The 17,403-nt window shown below is 47.2% G+C and overlaps 1 protein-coding gene across 5 annotated transcripts in view; it reads left to right on the top strand.

The window, feature by feature from the left end:
• The window catches only part of LOC119966155 (ATP-dependent translocase ABCB1-like), a 166,153-nt gene extending 149,940 nt beyond the window's left edge, over positions 1–16,213 (top strand). For all 5 annotated transcript variants that reach the window (XM_038797442.1, XM_038797444.1, XM_038797445.1 and 2 more), the window contains 2 exons: positions 2,571–2,717; positions 14,402–16,213. In XM_038797442.1, coding sequence (XP_038653370.1) covers positions 2,571–2,717; positions 14,402–14,599 — 345 coding nt within the window. In that variant the 3' untranslated portion in view covers positions 14,600–16,213. The remainder of the gene's footprint in view (positions 1–2,570; positions 2,718–14,401) is intronic.
• The last annotated feature ends 1,190 nt before the right edge of the window (positions 16,214–17,403 follow it).

Here is a 17,403-nt window from a genome sequence, read left to right as displayed (position 1 = left end):
TCCATTGATCTCTGTGTTGAATATACTTAACTGCTGAGCATCCACAGCAGGGTCAGAGAATTCCGAAGGACCAAAACTTTTGAGTGAATGAATTTCTCTTCATCTCAGCCCTATGAAGGAGTTTGCTGGGAGGCGGAGGGGTGGGAAGGCGCATGCTTGAAAGCCTGTCGCCTTCCTATCTGGAGGAGTCTGGAATTTGGCATTCCTGTGCCTGGGCCAGTTGAGGCACATAAATCATCTGACAATGTGTTGTGTGTCTATGTGGGCGGCAGGCAGGCAGGTGGGTAGGCTCAGGATTGGGTTGCCTGCGCCCACAGAGGGACCATGCCAGTCACAAGGGGCACCAACCTATAATATATCTGCTCTCCTCAATGAGCTCCCTCCACCGGAACCTGTCTGTCTGGCCCAGCGAGCCCACCTCTCTTACCTCTCCACTGTTCCTTTTGCAATGTTCCTGGTCCAGATCCTGCTGCAGTCGCCACTTCTCCGAGTAGCTTTTGGAACTAAAGAGTTTCTGGACACCTGAGTAGCTGGCAGCTCTGGGAAATAGATTCTTCAAAGTCTCAGGAGCCCCAAAGACAAGCAGCAGACTGCCTGATGGGTATTTGATTTTTTTCGGAGCTCCCATAAATTACTCCGGCAAAGTTGCTGCCAGCTTCCCAACTAATAAATGTGGCAAGCTCCATGACCATTATATTCAGCCCATTATATTCCACCTGCCAAGTTCTTGCACACTCACGTAACCATTGCAGTCCCTTTACATCCTCCTCACTGCTTTCCAATCGAGCTTCGTATCTTCAGAAAACTTGGATGCAATACACTCATTTCCCGCCTCATCCAAGTTGTGGATATAAATGGTAAACAGCCCAGGCCCAGCACTAATCCTTGTGGTGTTCCTTTAGTTACAGTCTGCCAACCTGAAAATGACCCATTTATTCCCACTGTCTTCTGGCCATTAATCAATCCTCAATCCATGCTAATATCTTACCCTTGATTCAATGAGCCGTAATTTTGTGTATCTTTGATAAGGTGGAACCTTTCCGAATGTTTTTTGAAAATCCGATTACCCTACACCTTGAGGTTCTTCCTATCTGCCCTGCCAGGTACAACCTTAAAAAACTCTAGCAGATTTGTCATACCCTATTTCCTTTGGAGAAATCCATGTTAATTCTGCTTATTCATATGATGGGTCTCTCAGTGCTCTGTAACCACATCCCGATGTAGATACGAATTAGCATTCAATACCACCATTACAAAATGACAGACAATTCAGGTTGTAAAATGACTTTGATTAAAGCTTCAGAAATGTCATTGTCAAGGTTTTAACGTGGAATAGCATGGTGAGTAATAACAATATGAAATAAAAGTGTTGATACTTTATTCTTGCTTATTTTATGAAGCATTGCCCATTAGTGGTAACATGGCACCTACGCTTTACAATGACAATGTGCCACTGCTTTATTCTCTTTTGTCATTTTAATGTTAAAGGAATGTTATCTCCCTTTTGGGATGTTCTCCAACAAGCTTAGATCATGGAACAGCTGGGAGCAGCCTGCGCCAAAATCCTTGCATTAAAACCACCACATTAGCTACCATGAGAGGCTGTACTGCACCAGATGTGGTATCAGCTGCAGCTCGATAATAGTGCCGTTTCATGGAGTCGTTTACTTTATTTAAATCCTTAAAGACATTTTTTTTTACCATAGACTTGATCAGCAATGTGATAACTGTCAGATCAGCAATCACATATTTGCATATCTTAATTTACTGATCATTATTACAGCTTTTCAGGATGTATCAATCATTTCAAATAATGTATGCTTTTGTCTAGCACTGGGAAAAATGTTCTACAGTAGCATTCTTAAGTTCTTTTGCCTCATCCCAACATTAGTTTACGTGGCATCTTTAAAAACAAAATTTTAACAAAACCTAGGCAAGTTGGATTTATGATGCCACAGAAAAATAACAGTATAACATCAGAGTCGAGATCTGTTGTACAGTATAACTCGAATGAAATTTCAAGTCTAGTTTAATAACTGTTTGGAAGCCCCGACTGCGTTCTAAATATGAGGCATGTGAACATACGTGAGCAGAACTCACTGCTGGGCAAAAGAATTGCAATTGTGCAGTTTAAATAAGGTGTTGAAAAACAGATGATAGAACCAGTCCTCCCACTGATGTTTTATAGTTTGCTATGATTAATTCAAATACTTGTGGCATTTTTACCATGACAATCAGAATTTTCTCAAAATGCTAGCGCAACTAAATTACAGCCCTTAAATGTATTTGTGCCACCACAGGTACTTGTGCTATTAAACATCAATCAAAATTTTAAGATGGAGGCTTTTATTTAAAGCCACAGAGGTTAAAATCTGCTGGGGATCTAAAATAAAACCAGGAAGGGTATTTTCTATTTTTGGTAAAGGAAATAACCCTTTATCTTGTGATAATAGCTTAGGCGAAAAGAAAGTGCTATCAAACTCATTTTAAACTTAATAGTAATTGTGCATATCCAGTCAAGTACTGTGAATTCTGTGAACATTTTAAATTGTGATCCTTTTCATAATTAGAAATACAACACTCGAGTTGGGGAAAAAGGGGCTCAGCTTTCTGGTGGACAGAAGCAACGAGTGGCTATTGCACGGGCCCTCATACGGGAGCCAAAGATTCTGCTGTTAGATGAGGCAACATCTGCACTTGATACAGAAAGTGAAAAGGTAAGCCCCCTTTAAACAAAAAAGTTTCAAACAAATGCTGGAAATCTGAAATTAAAAACCGTGGAAATGCTCAGCAGATCAGTCAGCAACTGTGGAGAGACCAGATGTGCTAATTTTCAGTTGTAGATGGCTGCAGGTCCAGTAGAAATTCTCATCATTATTTCAAATCCTTTGGCCTTGTGACCCCCGTCTCTGTAACCTCCCCTGACACTACAACCTTCTGCGTTTGTCTAATTTTGTCCTCTTACACATCTCCAATTTCCAATCCTCCACCGTGGGGAGTCGTGCTATCAGTGCTTTGACCCTAAGTACTAGAATTTCCTCCCAGAACCTCATCACCTGTTTCTCCTCCATAAGTGGCAGTATCATGGTTATGTTACTAGGCAAACAATCAACCGACCGGGACTCCTAATCAAGTGTTGTATGATTAAATCCCATCATAGCAGTTTGTAAATTTAATTCAGTATACTAAGTGAAAAAAAATCTTGAATAAAAAGCCAACATAAGTAATGCTGCAAAAACTCAACTGGTTCAATTAATACCCCGCAGGCTGCATGTGCACCATGCCTGTATCTGACTCCAGTTTGCACCAATGTGGATCACTCTTAATTTCCCTTGAAAATGACATCAGTGAACCACTCAAGTGTATCATCTGCTACCAAATATTCACCACAATGAACTGCTGTGTTTTAAGAAGGCAGCTCATCATCACTACTTTCTTGCAGACAATTAGGGATGGTCTGTGAATGCTGGCCTTGGCAGTGATGGACAGTAAATGCTGGCCTTGACAGTGATGGACAGTAAATGGTTTTGTGAAAGGGAGGTGATGTCTCACTAACATGATAGAGTTTTTCGAAGAGGTCACAAAGGTGATTGATGCAGGTAGGGCAGTGGATTCTGTCTATACGGACTTCAGTAAGGCCTTTGACAAGGTCCCTCGTGGTAGACTGGTACAAAAGGTGAAGTGACACGGGATCAGGGGTGAGCTGGCAATGTGGATACAGAACTGGCTAGGTCATAGAAGGCAGAGAGTAGCAATGGAAGGGTGCTTATCTAATTGGAGGGCTGTGACTAGTGGTGTTCCGCAGGGATCAGTGCAGGGATCAGTGCTGGGACTTTTGCTGGTTGCAGTATATATAAATGATTTGGAGGAAAATGTAACTGATCTGATTAGTAAGTTTGCAGACAACACAAAGGTAGGTGGAATTGCAGATAGTGATGAGGACTGTCAGAGGATACAGCAGGATTTAGATTGTTTGGAGACTTGGGCGGAGAGATGGCAGATGGAGTTTAATCCGGACAAATGTGAGATAATGCACTTTGGAAGGTCTAATGCAGGTAGGGAATATACAGTGAATGGTAGAACCCTCAAGAGTATTGAAAGTCAGAGAGATCTAGGTGTACAGGTCCACAGGTCTTTGAAAGGGGCAACACAGGTGGAGAAGGTAGTCAAGAAGGCATATGCATGCTTGCCTTCATTGGCCAGGGCATTGTGTATAAGAATTGGCAAGTCATGTTGCAGCTGTATAGAACCTTAGTTACGCCACACTTGGAGTATAGTGTTCAATTCTGGTTGCCACACTACCAGAAGTATGTGGAGGCTTTAGCGAGGGTGCAGAAGAGATTTACCAGGATGTTGCCTGATATGGAGGGCATTAGCTATGAGGAGCGGTTTAATAAACTCGGTTTGTTCTCACTGGAATGATGGAGGTTGAGGGGCGACCTGATAGAGGTCTACAAAATTATGAGTGGCATAGAGTGAGTGGATAGACAGAGGCTTTTCCCTATCACTGCCAACGTCAGTGAGGGGTTAATTACTAGGGGGCATAGGTTTAAGGTACGAGCGGCAAGGTTTAGAGGAGATGTACGAGGCAAGTTTTTTTACACAGAGGGTAGTGGGTGCCTGGAACGCGCTGCCGGAGGAGGTGGTGGAAGCAGGGACGATAGTGACATTTAAGGGGCATCTTGACAAATCCATGAATAGGATGGGAATAGAGGGATACGGACCTAGGAAGTGTAAAAGATTTTAGTGACGGGCAGCATGGTCGGCACGGGCTTGGAGGGCCGAAGGGCCTGTTCCTGTGCTGTACTTTTCTTTGTTCTTTGTTCTGTAAATGCTAACCTTGGCAGTAATGGACAGAAAATGCTGGACTTGGCAGTGATGGACAATAAATGCTGGTGTTGGCAGTGATGGACAATAAATGCTGGTGTTGGCAGTGATGGACAGTAAATGCTGGCGTTGGCACTGATGGACAGTAAATGCTGGCGTTGGCAGTGATGGACAGTAAATGCTGGCGTTGGCAGTGATGGACAGTAAATGCTGGCGTTGGCACTGATGGACAGTAAATGCTGGCGTTGGCAGTGATGGACAGTAAATGCTGGCGTTGGCAGTGATGGACAGTAAATGCTGGCGTTGGCACTGATGGACAGTAAATGCTGGCGTTGGCAGTGATGGACAGTAAATGCTGGCTTTGGCACTGATGGACAGTAAATGCTGGTGTTGGCAGTGATGGACAGTAAATGCTGGCGTTGGCACTGATGGACAGTTAATACTGGCGTTGCCACTGATGGACAGTAAATGCTGGTGTTGGCAGTGATGGACAGTAAATGCTGGCGTTGGCACTGATGGACAGCAAATGCTGGCGTTGGCACTGATGGACAGTAAATGCTGGCGTTGGCACTGATGGACAGTAAATGCTGGCGTTGGCACTGATGGACAGTAAATGCTGGCGTTGGCACTGATGGATAGTAAATGCTGGCATTGGCAGTGATGGATAGTAAATGCTGGCATTGGCAGTGATGGACAGTAAATGCTTGCCTTGGCAGTGATGGACAGTATTGCTAATTGGCACCGGTGTCGGCAATAATGTTGCCAATTAATAATGATGCACTTTAGAGTCGCCAAGTATCAAATGATACCACCACAAGGCTTTACCGAATATCGGTCAAAGGACCACACAACCAGTTAGTCAATTAAAGTTCAAAGGTGGTTTATTTACACACAAGGATTACTTTGACATGCAACACAAAACACGACAAGTTAAACTGCACCAAACAACTACAATAACCTATACTTAACTTCAGGGCAATCGGCTCTATGCAGATGGACAAAGCCTTTGTCCGGATCTTGCGTGGCTGGGTGGAAGAAGTGGCTCTGTTTCTGCTGGGCCCATCCGTCTGGCAGCGATCGTTGGTCTTGAACCTGTCTGCCTGGTCATTATGCTGCACTTGGGTTGGCATAAGCCGGATCCAAGAGAGACCGAGCACATGGCTGCGTCTCTTCTTATCCCTCTGGGATTTCGCACTCTTTGGGGCAGTCCTTAACTTAGACCCAATAATTCGACAGGCTTCGATCACTGCCTTCGATTTTGGCCAATAAAGGGGCGGGTGCCTTGATGGGTGGGCATGTCCTTAGCGGTCATTGACCTTGGCTGTTTGGGCTCCCTGAGTAAAAGGAGTGGTGCTGATTAGTCTGTAAAATTTTGTATAACATATATTAAAGATGGCAGCTAAAAAATTCAATAAAAGATGGTTAGTTCGACACGGAGTAGCTGCATTTAGGGGGAAGCTAGATAAGAGAAATAAGAGTACAGTTCTTTTGTTCTGGGGAAATGGGCCATTAGAATGCAAACAAGCGGGGGTTTTGATTGTGTCCAGCTATCTGGGTTGCAAATACACACACAAGCTCTGAGTCTGTCTGAGCCCTGGGTTGGCCATAATTCCCATATGCAGGTGGCCAACCGAGATGGCTACAACAGTAAATGCTGACCGTGACAATGATGGACAGTAAATGCTGACCGTGGCAACGATGGACAGTAAATGTTAACCTTGGCAGTGATGGACAGTAAATGTTAACCATGGCAGTGATGCACAGTAAATGCTGGCCTTGGTAGTGATGCCCATATTCCAGGAGTTAAAAAGAAGCTTTTGGTCACCGTTGTTTCCTTGTTTGGCTCATTGCCAAATTTGGTCAGCTTGCTCATTTGTGAAGCATTTTGTGATTTTTAAAAATATTTAAACACTATATAAGTATAAGTTGTTGCTGGAGGTGTGTGGTAATTTCAATTAGCCTGCTTGATCAGCTTAATTCTAACATCCCGGCAGGATGTTTGCGATGCCAGTCTTCGAGCATCCAAATGAATCTCCGAAGCTCCATCTGGATTGCGTCAGGCCTTCACGAATGCCGCGGGATTCTGAAGCACGAGTCTTGTGTAGCCAGCTGCACACCAAATGTTAATCTGCTGGGACTTGCTAAAACCAGCAACACAGGAAATATAGCTTAAAGGATGGCCTGACTCAGCAGCTGGTTTTAGCATGCCCGACAGTTTGGCTTGCAGCTGGCATGAGACCCAGAATTTGAGGATAAGGCACTGCTGTGGTCGAGGCTCAAAAAACATCTGGCTGAAGAGGTCCTTTGCAAAGAACAATCCATATTTAGGCAGCCATTTAGAAACAGCAAAATAAATACTTCATCTCAAGAAAGCCTTGAGAATCATCCAAAGTGGCTTTGTACAGTGACACCAGATTTGCATATTAAGGGAAAAAACACCACATTCAGGAATGTTAATGTTGGCTGGGAGCAGTGATTGAAACCTGATCGGCTTGTTTTATTGGAATGCGCTCAGTTGCCGGAGAAACTCGGGCAGTTGTTTGTAGCATTCCTACAGACTTCACAACAGCACACAGAAGATTGAAGCAAATCATGAACACAGTAAGAAGCCTGACAACACCAGGTTAAAGTCCAACACGTTTGTTTCAAACACTGGCTTTCGGAGCATTGCTCCTTCCTCAGGTGAATGAGGAAGGAGCAGTGCTCCGAAAGCTCGTGTTTGAAACAAACATGTTGGACTTTAACCTGGTGTTGTAAAGCTTCTTACTGTGCTCACCCCAGTCCAATGCCGGCATCTCCAAATCATAGCAAATCATGAAGAGAGCGGTAGATAGTAAAATACATTTTGTACACCAGTTAGGGTTGTCACTCTTACCTGGTCCTGAAGTGTTCAAGAATTGCAAATTTGTCTTCTAGTCACGACTGCAAACAACGCAGGGAAAAATAAATCACAGAGCTGTTGAAATAAATTGGGGTTTTTTCAGTTTTTTTAACCTTTTGTTTATTCGTCATAACAATTATTGGGGGTGGGGAAAAGTCTATTTGGCTGAGTGTGGTCGTTGTATGAGGTGATGAAACCTCCAGGAATTTGTCCAAAACAGAACTAGCAGCCCGCACACTATTTGCATTTGAGTAACTACTAATTAGCGCTCTCACCTTTGAGTAAAAAATGTATTGGTTCAGTCACACTGTCGTGGGTTTGGATACTTCAGACTGATAGCATGGTGCAGTACTGAGGGGGTGCTCAATCATCTTTCTCAGGTGAACAATCCAAGAACACTAGTCAAAAAAGCAGGTTTTTTTGGATGTCCTGGTGAGCAGTTCTCTCACTTCCCACACCACCACAACTATTTGTTGGTTTGATTTGCTATTTATGAGATTTCTCTCAATTTGAGAGCAGCACGGTGGTGCAGTGGTCAGCATTGCTGCCAACGGCGCTGAGGACCCGGGTTCGATTCCAGTCCCGGGTTCGATCCTGGCCCTGGGTCAATGACCGTGTGCAGTTTGCACATTCTCCCCATGTCTGTGTGGGTCTCACCCCCCACAACCCAAAAATGTGCAGGGTAGGTGGATTAGCCACACTAAATTGCCCCTTAATTGGAAAAAGATAATTGGGTACTCTCAATTTATATTTTTAAAAATTAGATTTTGTTCAATTTGTGTTCGAATTGACTGCTATTTTGTCTACACAATAAACATAGAAACATAGAAAATAGGAGCAGACGGAGAATGTTTAGCCCTTCGAGCTTGCACCACCAATCATTATGATCATGGCTGATCATCCAACTCAATAGCCTAATACCGCTTTCCTCCCACATCCTTTGACCCCCTTTGCACTTAGTGCTATATCTAACTGCTTCTTGAAAAAATGCATTGTTTTAGCCTCAACTGCTTCTTGTGGTAAAGAATTCCACAGTCCAATCACTCTCTGGGTGAAGAAATTTCCCCTCATCTCTGAATTAAATGTTTTACCCCATATCCTCAGACTGTGACTCCTGGTTCTGGACACACCCACGGTCGGGAACATCCTTCCTGCATCTACCCTGTCCCGTCCTGTTAGAATTTGATAGGTTTCTATGAGATCTTCTAAACTCCAGCGAATACAATCCTAACCAATTAAATCTCTCGTCATACATCAGTCCCGCCTCCTAGGAATCAGCCTGGTAAACCTTCGCTGCGCTCTCTCTAGAGCAAGAACATCCTTCCTCAGATAAGGAGACAAAGACTGCACACAATATTCCAGGTGTGGCCTCACCAGCCCTGTATAATTGGAGAAAGACATTGTTGCTCCTTTACTCGAGGAAGGAGCAGTGCTCTGAAAGCTAGTGATTTGAAACAAACCTGTTGGACTTTAACCTGGTGTTGCAAGACTTGTTACTGTGCTTCACATAGGACGTAGCTTTGTCCGTTATCTCATCACCCTCCCCCACCCTTCTCCCACTCCCTCTCCTCCTTTCCCCTCCCCTTCCCCCCCCCCCCTATTCCCTTCCCTCCCACCCTCCCTCAGGGAGGCAGTGACGTAGTGGTATTTTTGCTGGACTAGTATCCAGGGTAATGCTCTGGAGACCTGGGTTGGAATCCCACCATAGCAGATAGTGGAATTCAAATTCAATAAAAACAAATCTGACATTAAAAGTCTAACGTTGACCATGAAACCAATGTCAATTGTCATAAAAGAAAAACCCATCTTGTTCACTAATGTCTTTAGGGAGGAAATCTGCCAGTCTTACCCAGTCTGGCTTACATATGTCTCCAGATCCACAGCAATGTGGTTGACTCTTAAACGCCCTCAGGGTGGGGCAATAAATGCTGGCCCAGCCAGCAAAGCCCTCATCCTATAAACAAATGAAGAAAAAAAAATCCTCCCCCCCAGCCCCACCAAGCACCCTGTTTTACCTTCCCAGGGTCTGTGTAACATCACTCTAGGGTGATGGGACTGTGTGTTGGAGCTGTCAGTGGGTCACTGTCGAAGGCAAGGCGTGATGCCTGTGCAGGGGGTTGGTGGTTAGCCCACCTTGCAGAAAAACGTGCCATAGGCATCATATTTCTCGGGTGCAAAATCTTTTAATGCTATATATATGTGTCCCCAACTATCCCTAGTGGGAGAAGGGTGGAGAGGGGGAGATGGTGCTGCCCCACCTTCCACACCCCTCCTAACCCCTCTCCCCACCCCCTCCCATCCCTAGTGCCCTCTCAGTGATCCTCAAGCTGCTTAGCCTTCTGTGCTCCACTGCTGCATTTAGGTGTATCCCCAGGATGCACATCAAAAGTGGAGGTAATGTGTTGCCTACCGCGTCCTGTGCCCTTTGATGCCCCTGGTGGGCGACCTCTGGGGCCTTGGGGCTGGGGGGCCCCGGCCCACATGCTGGTGGCACATGCTCCACCGTGCCACCCTGTTTGCGGCGTTGTCAAGGGGGAGGAACTTGGGGAGCTGGTGACCACTATTGGTAGTCCGTAAGATATATCATAGTATCATAGAATTTACAGTGCAGAAGGAGGCCATTCGGCCCATCGAGCCCTTACAAAGAGCACCCAACATGAAGCTCATCTACCTTATCCCCGTAACCCAGTAACCCCACTTAATATTTTTTGGACACTAAGGCAATTTATCATGGCCAATCCACCTAACCCGCACATCTTTAGACTGTGGGAGGAAACCGGAGCACCCGGAGGAAACCCACGCAGATACAGGGAGAACGTGCAGACTCCGCAGTCAGTGACCCAGCCAGGAATCGAACCTGGGACCCTGGAGCTGTGAAGCAACTATGCTAACCACTATGCTACCGTGCTGATAGTTCCGGGTTCCGCCCGCTTCTCCCTGTCGGTGTCCGTAGGGCCCTGAAGGTCACTTCAGGACGGAGGGACAGCAGGATGAGCCCCAGCTGCCCCAGTGTCATCTGGCTGTCCAAGCCCTGCAGGCTCCCCAATGTCTGCAGCCCTTGGTGATGCTCCTCAGTGAGTGGGACATGCACTGGTGTGCCTCAGCAATGCCCTCCTGCGACTGGGACATGCTCCGCAGCGACTCGGACATGCTGTTGAGGCGCTCGGCCATGGCCATCACTGACTGAGCCATGCCTTGGACATCTCCACTCATGCTGCTGACGTTGTGCACCAGGCTCTCCACTGCTGTCACCATCCAAGCAGTGTTGGCCTCTTGCATTGGAAGCAGTTCAGAGAACGTGAGCTGGGCATATTCCTGGGATGAGGGGTTTACCTTATGAGGAAAGTTTGGCCTCCATTGGAGTTTAGAAGAATGAGGAGTGATCTTCTTGGAAAACATAAGACCCTGAGGGGACTTGATAGAGTGCTTTACTGAGAGGATGTTTCTCTAGTGGGAGAGACAAGGGGTGGGGCTCTCCGGGAATTGGCAGGAACCACTCTGGCGTCGGGCCGCACCAGAGGTGCGGAAGCCTCCGCACATTCAGGGGCTAGGACGGCGCCAGAGTGGTTTGCGCCCCGCCGACTGGCGTGGAAGGCCTTTGGCGTCGCGCCAGCTGGGCCAAAGAGACTCCGCCGGCCAGCGCAGGTCCGCGCATGTGCAGGAGCGTCAACGTCTGCTGACGTCATCCCCCGCATGTGCAGGGGGGTTCACCTTCGCGCCAGCCATTGCGGAGGCTTACATGGCCGGCGCCTAGGAATGGAGTTTCCCCACGGCACAGGCCCGCCCGCGGATCGATGGGGCCCCAACCGTGGGCCTGGCCACCGTGGGAGCACCCCCCGGGTCCAGAACGCCCCGCACCCCCCATGGACGCCGGAGGCTGACCACGGAGCTGGGTCCCACCAGTAGGGACCTACCTTGATTTACGCCGGCGGAATCCGGCAAAAACAGGCGGGAACTTGGCCCATCACGGGCCAGAGAAGCGCCGGCGGGAGGCCGCTGACCGGCACGGCGCAATTCCCACCGCCGCCAAATCTCCGGTGCCGGAGAATTCGGCAGCCGGCGGGGGCAGGATTTGTGCCCCCCCCCGGCGATTCTCTGACCCGGTGGGGGGTCGGAGAATCCCAGCCAAGAACTATGGCACACAGTTTAAAAATAGGGGGTCTCTCATTTAAGATAGCGACGAGGAGAACGTTTTTCTCTCAGAGGGTTTGTGAGTGTGGAACGCTTCCCCAGAGAGCAGTAGAGTCAGGATCATTAAATATTTTCAAGGCAAAAGCAGATAGATTCTTGACTAGCAAGGGAATAATGTGGTGTTGGAGGGTAGGTATGAATGTGGCATTGAGGACACAATCTGAACAGTCATGGGCGGAATTCTCCGACCCCCCCCCGCAAGGTCGGGGAATCGCCCGGGGCCGGCGTAAATCCCGCCCCTGCCGTGGCCGGAATTCTCCGCCACCCAGGAATCGGCGGGGGCGGGAATCGCGCCCCGCCAGTCGGCGAGCCTCCTGCGCCGATCGGCGGGCCCCCCACGGCGATTCTCCGGCCCACGCTGGGCCGAAGTCCCGCCGCTGTCAGGTCTCTCCCGCCGACGTGGTTTAAACCACCTCTGTGCCGGCGGGAGCAGGCGGCGCGAGCGAGCCCCGGGGTCCTGGGGGGGGGCACGGGCGATCGGACCCCAGGGGGGTGCCCCCACGGTGGTCTGGCCCGCGGTGGGGCCCACCGATCGGCGGGCGGGCCTGTGCCGTGGGGGCACTCTTTTTCTTCCGCCACAGACCCCCACGGAAGAGACTCCCTCCACCGCGCATGCACCGGTGGTGACATCAGCAGCCGCTGACGCTCCGGCTCATGCGCGGACTCACACCGACCGGCGAAGGCCTTTCGGCCAGCCCTGACGCTGGGCGGCGTGGCGCCAAAGGCCGTTGGCGCCAGTCGGCAGAGCGGGATCCACCCCGGCGCGAGCCTAGCCCCTAAAGGTGCGGGGAATTTATCGTTGCTCCTAAATCGTAAGTTTGTTAATTCACGTGTTTACAGTCGATTAAATGTTTTTGTCATATAGTCACTGTTATGGGAAAATGAAGCAGCAGATTTTCACACAGTAAAAACTCACAATAAGCCTGAGTGCTGGTGACCAGATAATATCCATATATGCACCGCAGCATACAGCATACTTTTCACTTCTGATGAAAGTAATCAGCTTGAAATGTTCACTTCCTTTTTCTCTCCACAATTGCTGCCTGGCCTCTGGGTATTTTCAGTTTATTTCAGATTCCCAGTATCTGCAGAATTTTCCTTTATTATTAGTGTTTAACTGACTACCACTTCTCTTCCAGGAGTGTTCACTTTGAAGGTGTCCTACTCCTCTTTCCAACAGGAGTTCTGTTTGTCTTCATCGTTTTCTATTTTCCTTTTCATGTTTGTTGGCAGTGCAGATGAAAGTTCATCAATCTGAAAGTTTGGCACCTTGGCGGTGATTTTCGGCCCGTGTTAGCTGTCAGTGAGAACAATGACGGAAAATCCCATAAAAATCGAGAATGCGGATTCTCATGGGATACACCTGGATAAATTTTCCACGCACTTCGCCGGTGATGTAATGAGGTTCATCACCAGAAATGGTGGGAACCCCATTTAAATACATTTTGTTTACTTACCAAGCTCCACCCTTGCCACAAGATCCCTTCTCACTGAATATTCATATCCCGCTAATGTGACATCACGTGGGCGAGGTTTACAACAGGTTCATAAAAATGAGAATCGGTCAAGGCAAGCTAAGTATAGCCCCCGGGGGAGAGATAAATCCCTGCCACTGCACCCTGGCACAGATTGGCACTGCAAGTTGAACCTTGACAGTCTCAACCTATGCCAGGGGCAGTGCGATCCGATGCTGGGGGCTGTGCAGTGGCGGTCCCGCTGGGGGTCCCAATTGATGGGGGTTTCCTGTTATGTGTGGTGGTCGAGGGGGGCACTGACACCTTTGAAACAGAAAGGAGCCATGGGGAGATGGAGGGGAGGTTGCACAGGGGGGAAGCGGCAGTGATGGGAGGGAGTGCTGGCGATACTGCCATGGTGATTGTTGCCCGTGAGGTGTAGACGGGGGGGAGCCACCAATGATTGTGCCATTGACTTTAAAGATGGCATCCTGACCTGTGTCGAGCCAGCGTTGCAGGCTGTAGCACGCCCCATCCAGCCAGACTGATGACATTAACCCTGCCCACTGATGTTTTTCAGTGGCTCAAGATCTGGTCTGAAAACGAGACAGTGCATCTGGAGGGAGACAAGCCGGCTTTCAGTCAGAGTCTGAAAAATTATGGGAAAATTCCGTTTCCCTTCACCGGATGATCCTGGCAGTGTGAGGGGCTGTAAAATTCCACCTTATGATCATCAAAGTTTGGTACACTCTACCCAGAGTAGTGTGGAGGCTGAATCATTGGATGTATTCAAGACTGAGATAGACAGGTTCATAACTCTGAGGGGTTTATGAGGGATATACAGGTAGGTGGCGTTGAGGACGAGATCAGATCAGGATTAGGTTTGATGGGCCATCTGCTCTACTCTTCTTTCTATTTCTTATGTTCTTTTTACTTAAATGAGAGATCTTTATCAATGTATTTTTATCATTGACGGCCAAAAATCATTAAAATTGAAAATTTGACTTGTTGCAGTAACTCCTTCTAAATAAAATTCCTAATTTTTCAGATTGTCCAGGAGGCTCTTGACAAAGCAAGGGAAGGAAGGACCTGTGTGGTAATCGCTCACCGTCTGACGACAGTGCAGAATGCAGATGTGATAGCTGTTATTGACAATGGAAAAGTAATAGAGCGGGGTACACATGAGCAGCTGCTGGCGAAACATGGGGCTTACTATAATCTAGTAAATGCCCAGGTCATTCTATAAAATTGCATCTTTATTTTGTGTGCAGTAATGGTATTAACTGTGCACTGATGAAAAAATGGGGTTGATTTTGGGAGTGAGCTCTTCATTTGACTACCAAGTGCACCAAGGTTCGAAGGCGTGAAATTACTGCCAGGAAGCAGGTTAATAAATGTCCTCCCTGTGTCTGCGTGGGTTTCCTCTGGATGGTCTGGTATCCTCCCACAGTCCAAAGAAATGCAGGTTAGGTGGATTGGCCATGTACAATGCGCAGGGTTATGGGGATAGCGCAGGGAATTGGGCCGAGGTAGAGTGCTCTTTCGAAGGGTCGGTGCAGACTCGCTGGGCCGATTAGCTTCCTTTTGCATGTAGGGATTCCATGAAGTTCTTCTATGGAGTCATGCCTGTTTAAATTTATGGCAGGTGCCACATCTTAGACGTGCTCAGGTAACTGTGGATGTTCTGCAGTCAGTTATAAATCTACTTTTTAAGATACTTGCAGGGACGGGATGAGACTCTTAAGTGGCAATTAATTGGCCACTTAAGCCCCTCAATAGGCCCAAGAGTATGTAAAGTCTCTCCAGTCCCCTCTGTAAAATTTCAGACAGGTCGGGGTAGATGGAAGGAAGGCTATCCTCTATTTTTACATGCCCGAACAAGGCCGCGTTAAAACCTGCCGGCAAGGGAGTGTTAGAATCCCGTCCCTAAGTTAACAAGATGACATCTGCATCCCACACGTAAGAAACATTTGACGGTCAGCATATTCTCGAAAAGTTTGTACCTGCTGATACATCCAATCAAACACTTGGCTCCATCTGTACTTTTATGTAATTAAGGGCAAAGATCCTGCAACCAACAAAGATGGGTTACCTCATGGGTTTTTTGGGGTCAGCCTGCTTTGAGTAATTTTGGCTGGATTCAGGAGCCCATCTTGGGAAGAAGTGTTGGAAAATGGTCACTATAGGCCTCAGCCAAGTGTAGCAGCAGACCAAAGCCAGTTGCCCGCAGATATCCAAGGAAGATCTCAGCATGTGATCAATCCTTGTATTGCTTAAAGGGACCTTTCAAAATGTCAATCTTTTCTCACATGCCACAGTAACTCAAGATGACAAAAACATCCTGGTGTTCCTTCACTCAGCATTAACAGAGCGAACATTTCATTTATGAATGCATATTTGGGTAGACATACTGAATGGCCGTGACCATTGCTAGCATTGATCAGAGAGGTGCCACTTCCTTGCCACTTTCTTGCTTCCATTTTCCTGAAATTAGGAAGAATGCGAGGGAAAATTAGATCTCAATTAGTTGTTATTATTGGAATCAATTCAAATAGTCCACTTTTCTCAAGTCAAACAATTTGATTCTTTGAAAATAAATGATCTTTTTCTTCACTAATACTTCCATGAAATCCACAAGAAGCATTTAATAAAAAGTAAGTTATCTGTAATGGTCAAATCACTTATTAATTAATCAGATATAATTTGAAGAAAAGGGTGGAACTTTGTAAGGTCTATGTGCTGTACGCGGTAATGGCATCATATCATAGTTAAGTTATGAGCAAACATTCAGTGCATTTGGCACAAATATCCATCGGTTTCCTTTAACACAAATGAACAATAAAATATTTAAACCCAATGAGATTTGGCTATGTCAGTTTGTGGTTGTCAATTTCAGGATTTTCTAAGTAGTTTTCCACACTTAGAATAAATGAGTTGTCTCAAAGTATCTTGAAACGGGCTTTAAGGATCTAACATTTACAGGTAAAGTTTATATCAAATTTCAAGCATGGCATATGAAATTTCCATCTCACGTCATAGAAGGATAGTGTCGATTTGGATGGAGCGTTTTCCGCTGTTTTCGGCAGGCGGGAATGGCGGAGAATCGAGGGGAGTCCCAAAATAGCTCTTCTACCAACGGGATTTCCCTGCTTGCTTGTCCCACCCACCCTGCCGGTGACCGAACCAGGTTCCCACCATGCAATGATGAGAGCTTTTTAAGATAATTTTAATCTAATTAGCGGGCCTCCCGCTGTAACATCCCCCCCCCCCCCACATAGGAATGTCCCGCCCCCCCCCGGCCCCGCCCAAACCATGCCAGCATAATGTCGTGGGACCCGCCTCCTGGCTTTCTTTCTCCCCCCCGCCCCCTCCCCCCCCCCCCCCGCCCAAGAATGTTTAAAAATTCAGCGGGAAAAGCCAACAGCACAGCCAGCGAGCTACACAAAACTTCTCTGGTCTGAGTTGACACTTTGGAAGAAAATCAAAAAACTCCGCCCATCATTGCTGTACCAATCCCATTAATTTAACACATTGGCGCATAGGATCAGGAGAAGGTCATTCGATTACTTGAGTCTGTCTCATTGATCAGAGCTGATCTGTATCTTAACTCTATTTGCATACTTTGGTTTCATGTCACTCTATGCCTTAGTCAAGTAAAAATTTAAGTTGTGAAATTTTCAACTAACTTTGCCTCAACAGCTTCACAGCTCCAGGGTCCCAGGTTCGATTCCCGGCTGGGTCACTGTCTGTGTGGAGTCTGCACGTCCTCCCCCTGTGTGCGTGGGTTTCCTCCGGGTGCTCCGGTTTCCTCCCACAGTCCAAAGATGTGCGGGTTAGGTGGATTGGCCATGCTAAATTGCCCGTAGTGTCCTAATAAAAGTAAGGTTAAGGGGGGGTTGTTGGGTTACGGGTGTGGGGTGGATACGTGGGTTGAGTGGGGTGATCATAGCTCGGCACAACATTGAGGGCCGAAGGGCCTGTTCTGTGCTGTACTGTTCTATGTAACAGCTCTTTTGCAACCAAGAGCTGGATTCTTCTGCTGCCCGGTGC

This window comes from Scyliorhinus canicula, chromosome 5 (genome assembly GCF_902713615.1).
Source record: "Scyliorhinus canicula chromosome 5, sScyCan1.1, whole genome shotgun sequence".
In the NCBI taxonomy this organism is placed as follows: Eukaryota; Metazoa; Chordata; class Chondrichthyes; order Carcharhiniformes; family Scyliorhinidae; genus Scyliorhinus; species Scyliorhinus canicula.
The sequence above is the reverse complement of the archived record's forward strand: the minus strand, read 5'-3'. Positions and strand labels throughout refer to the sequence as shown.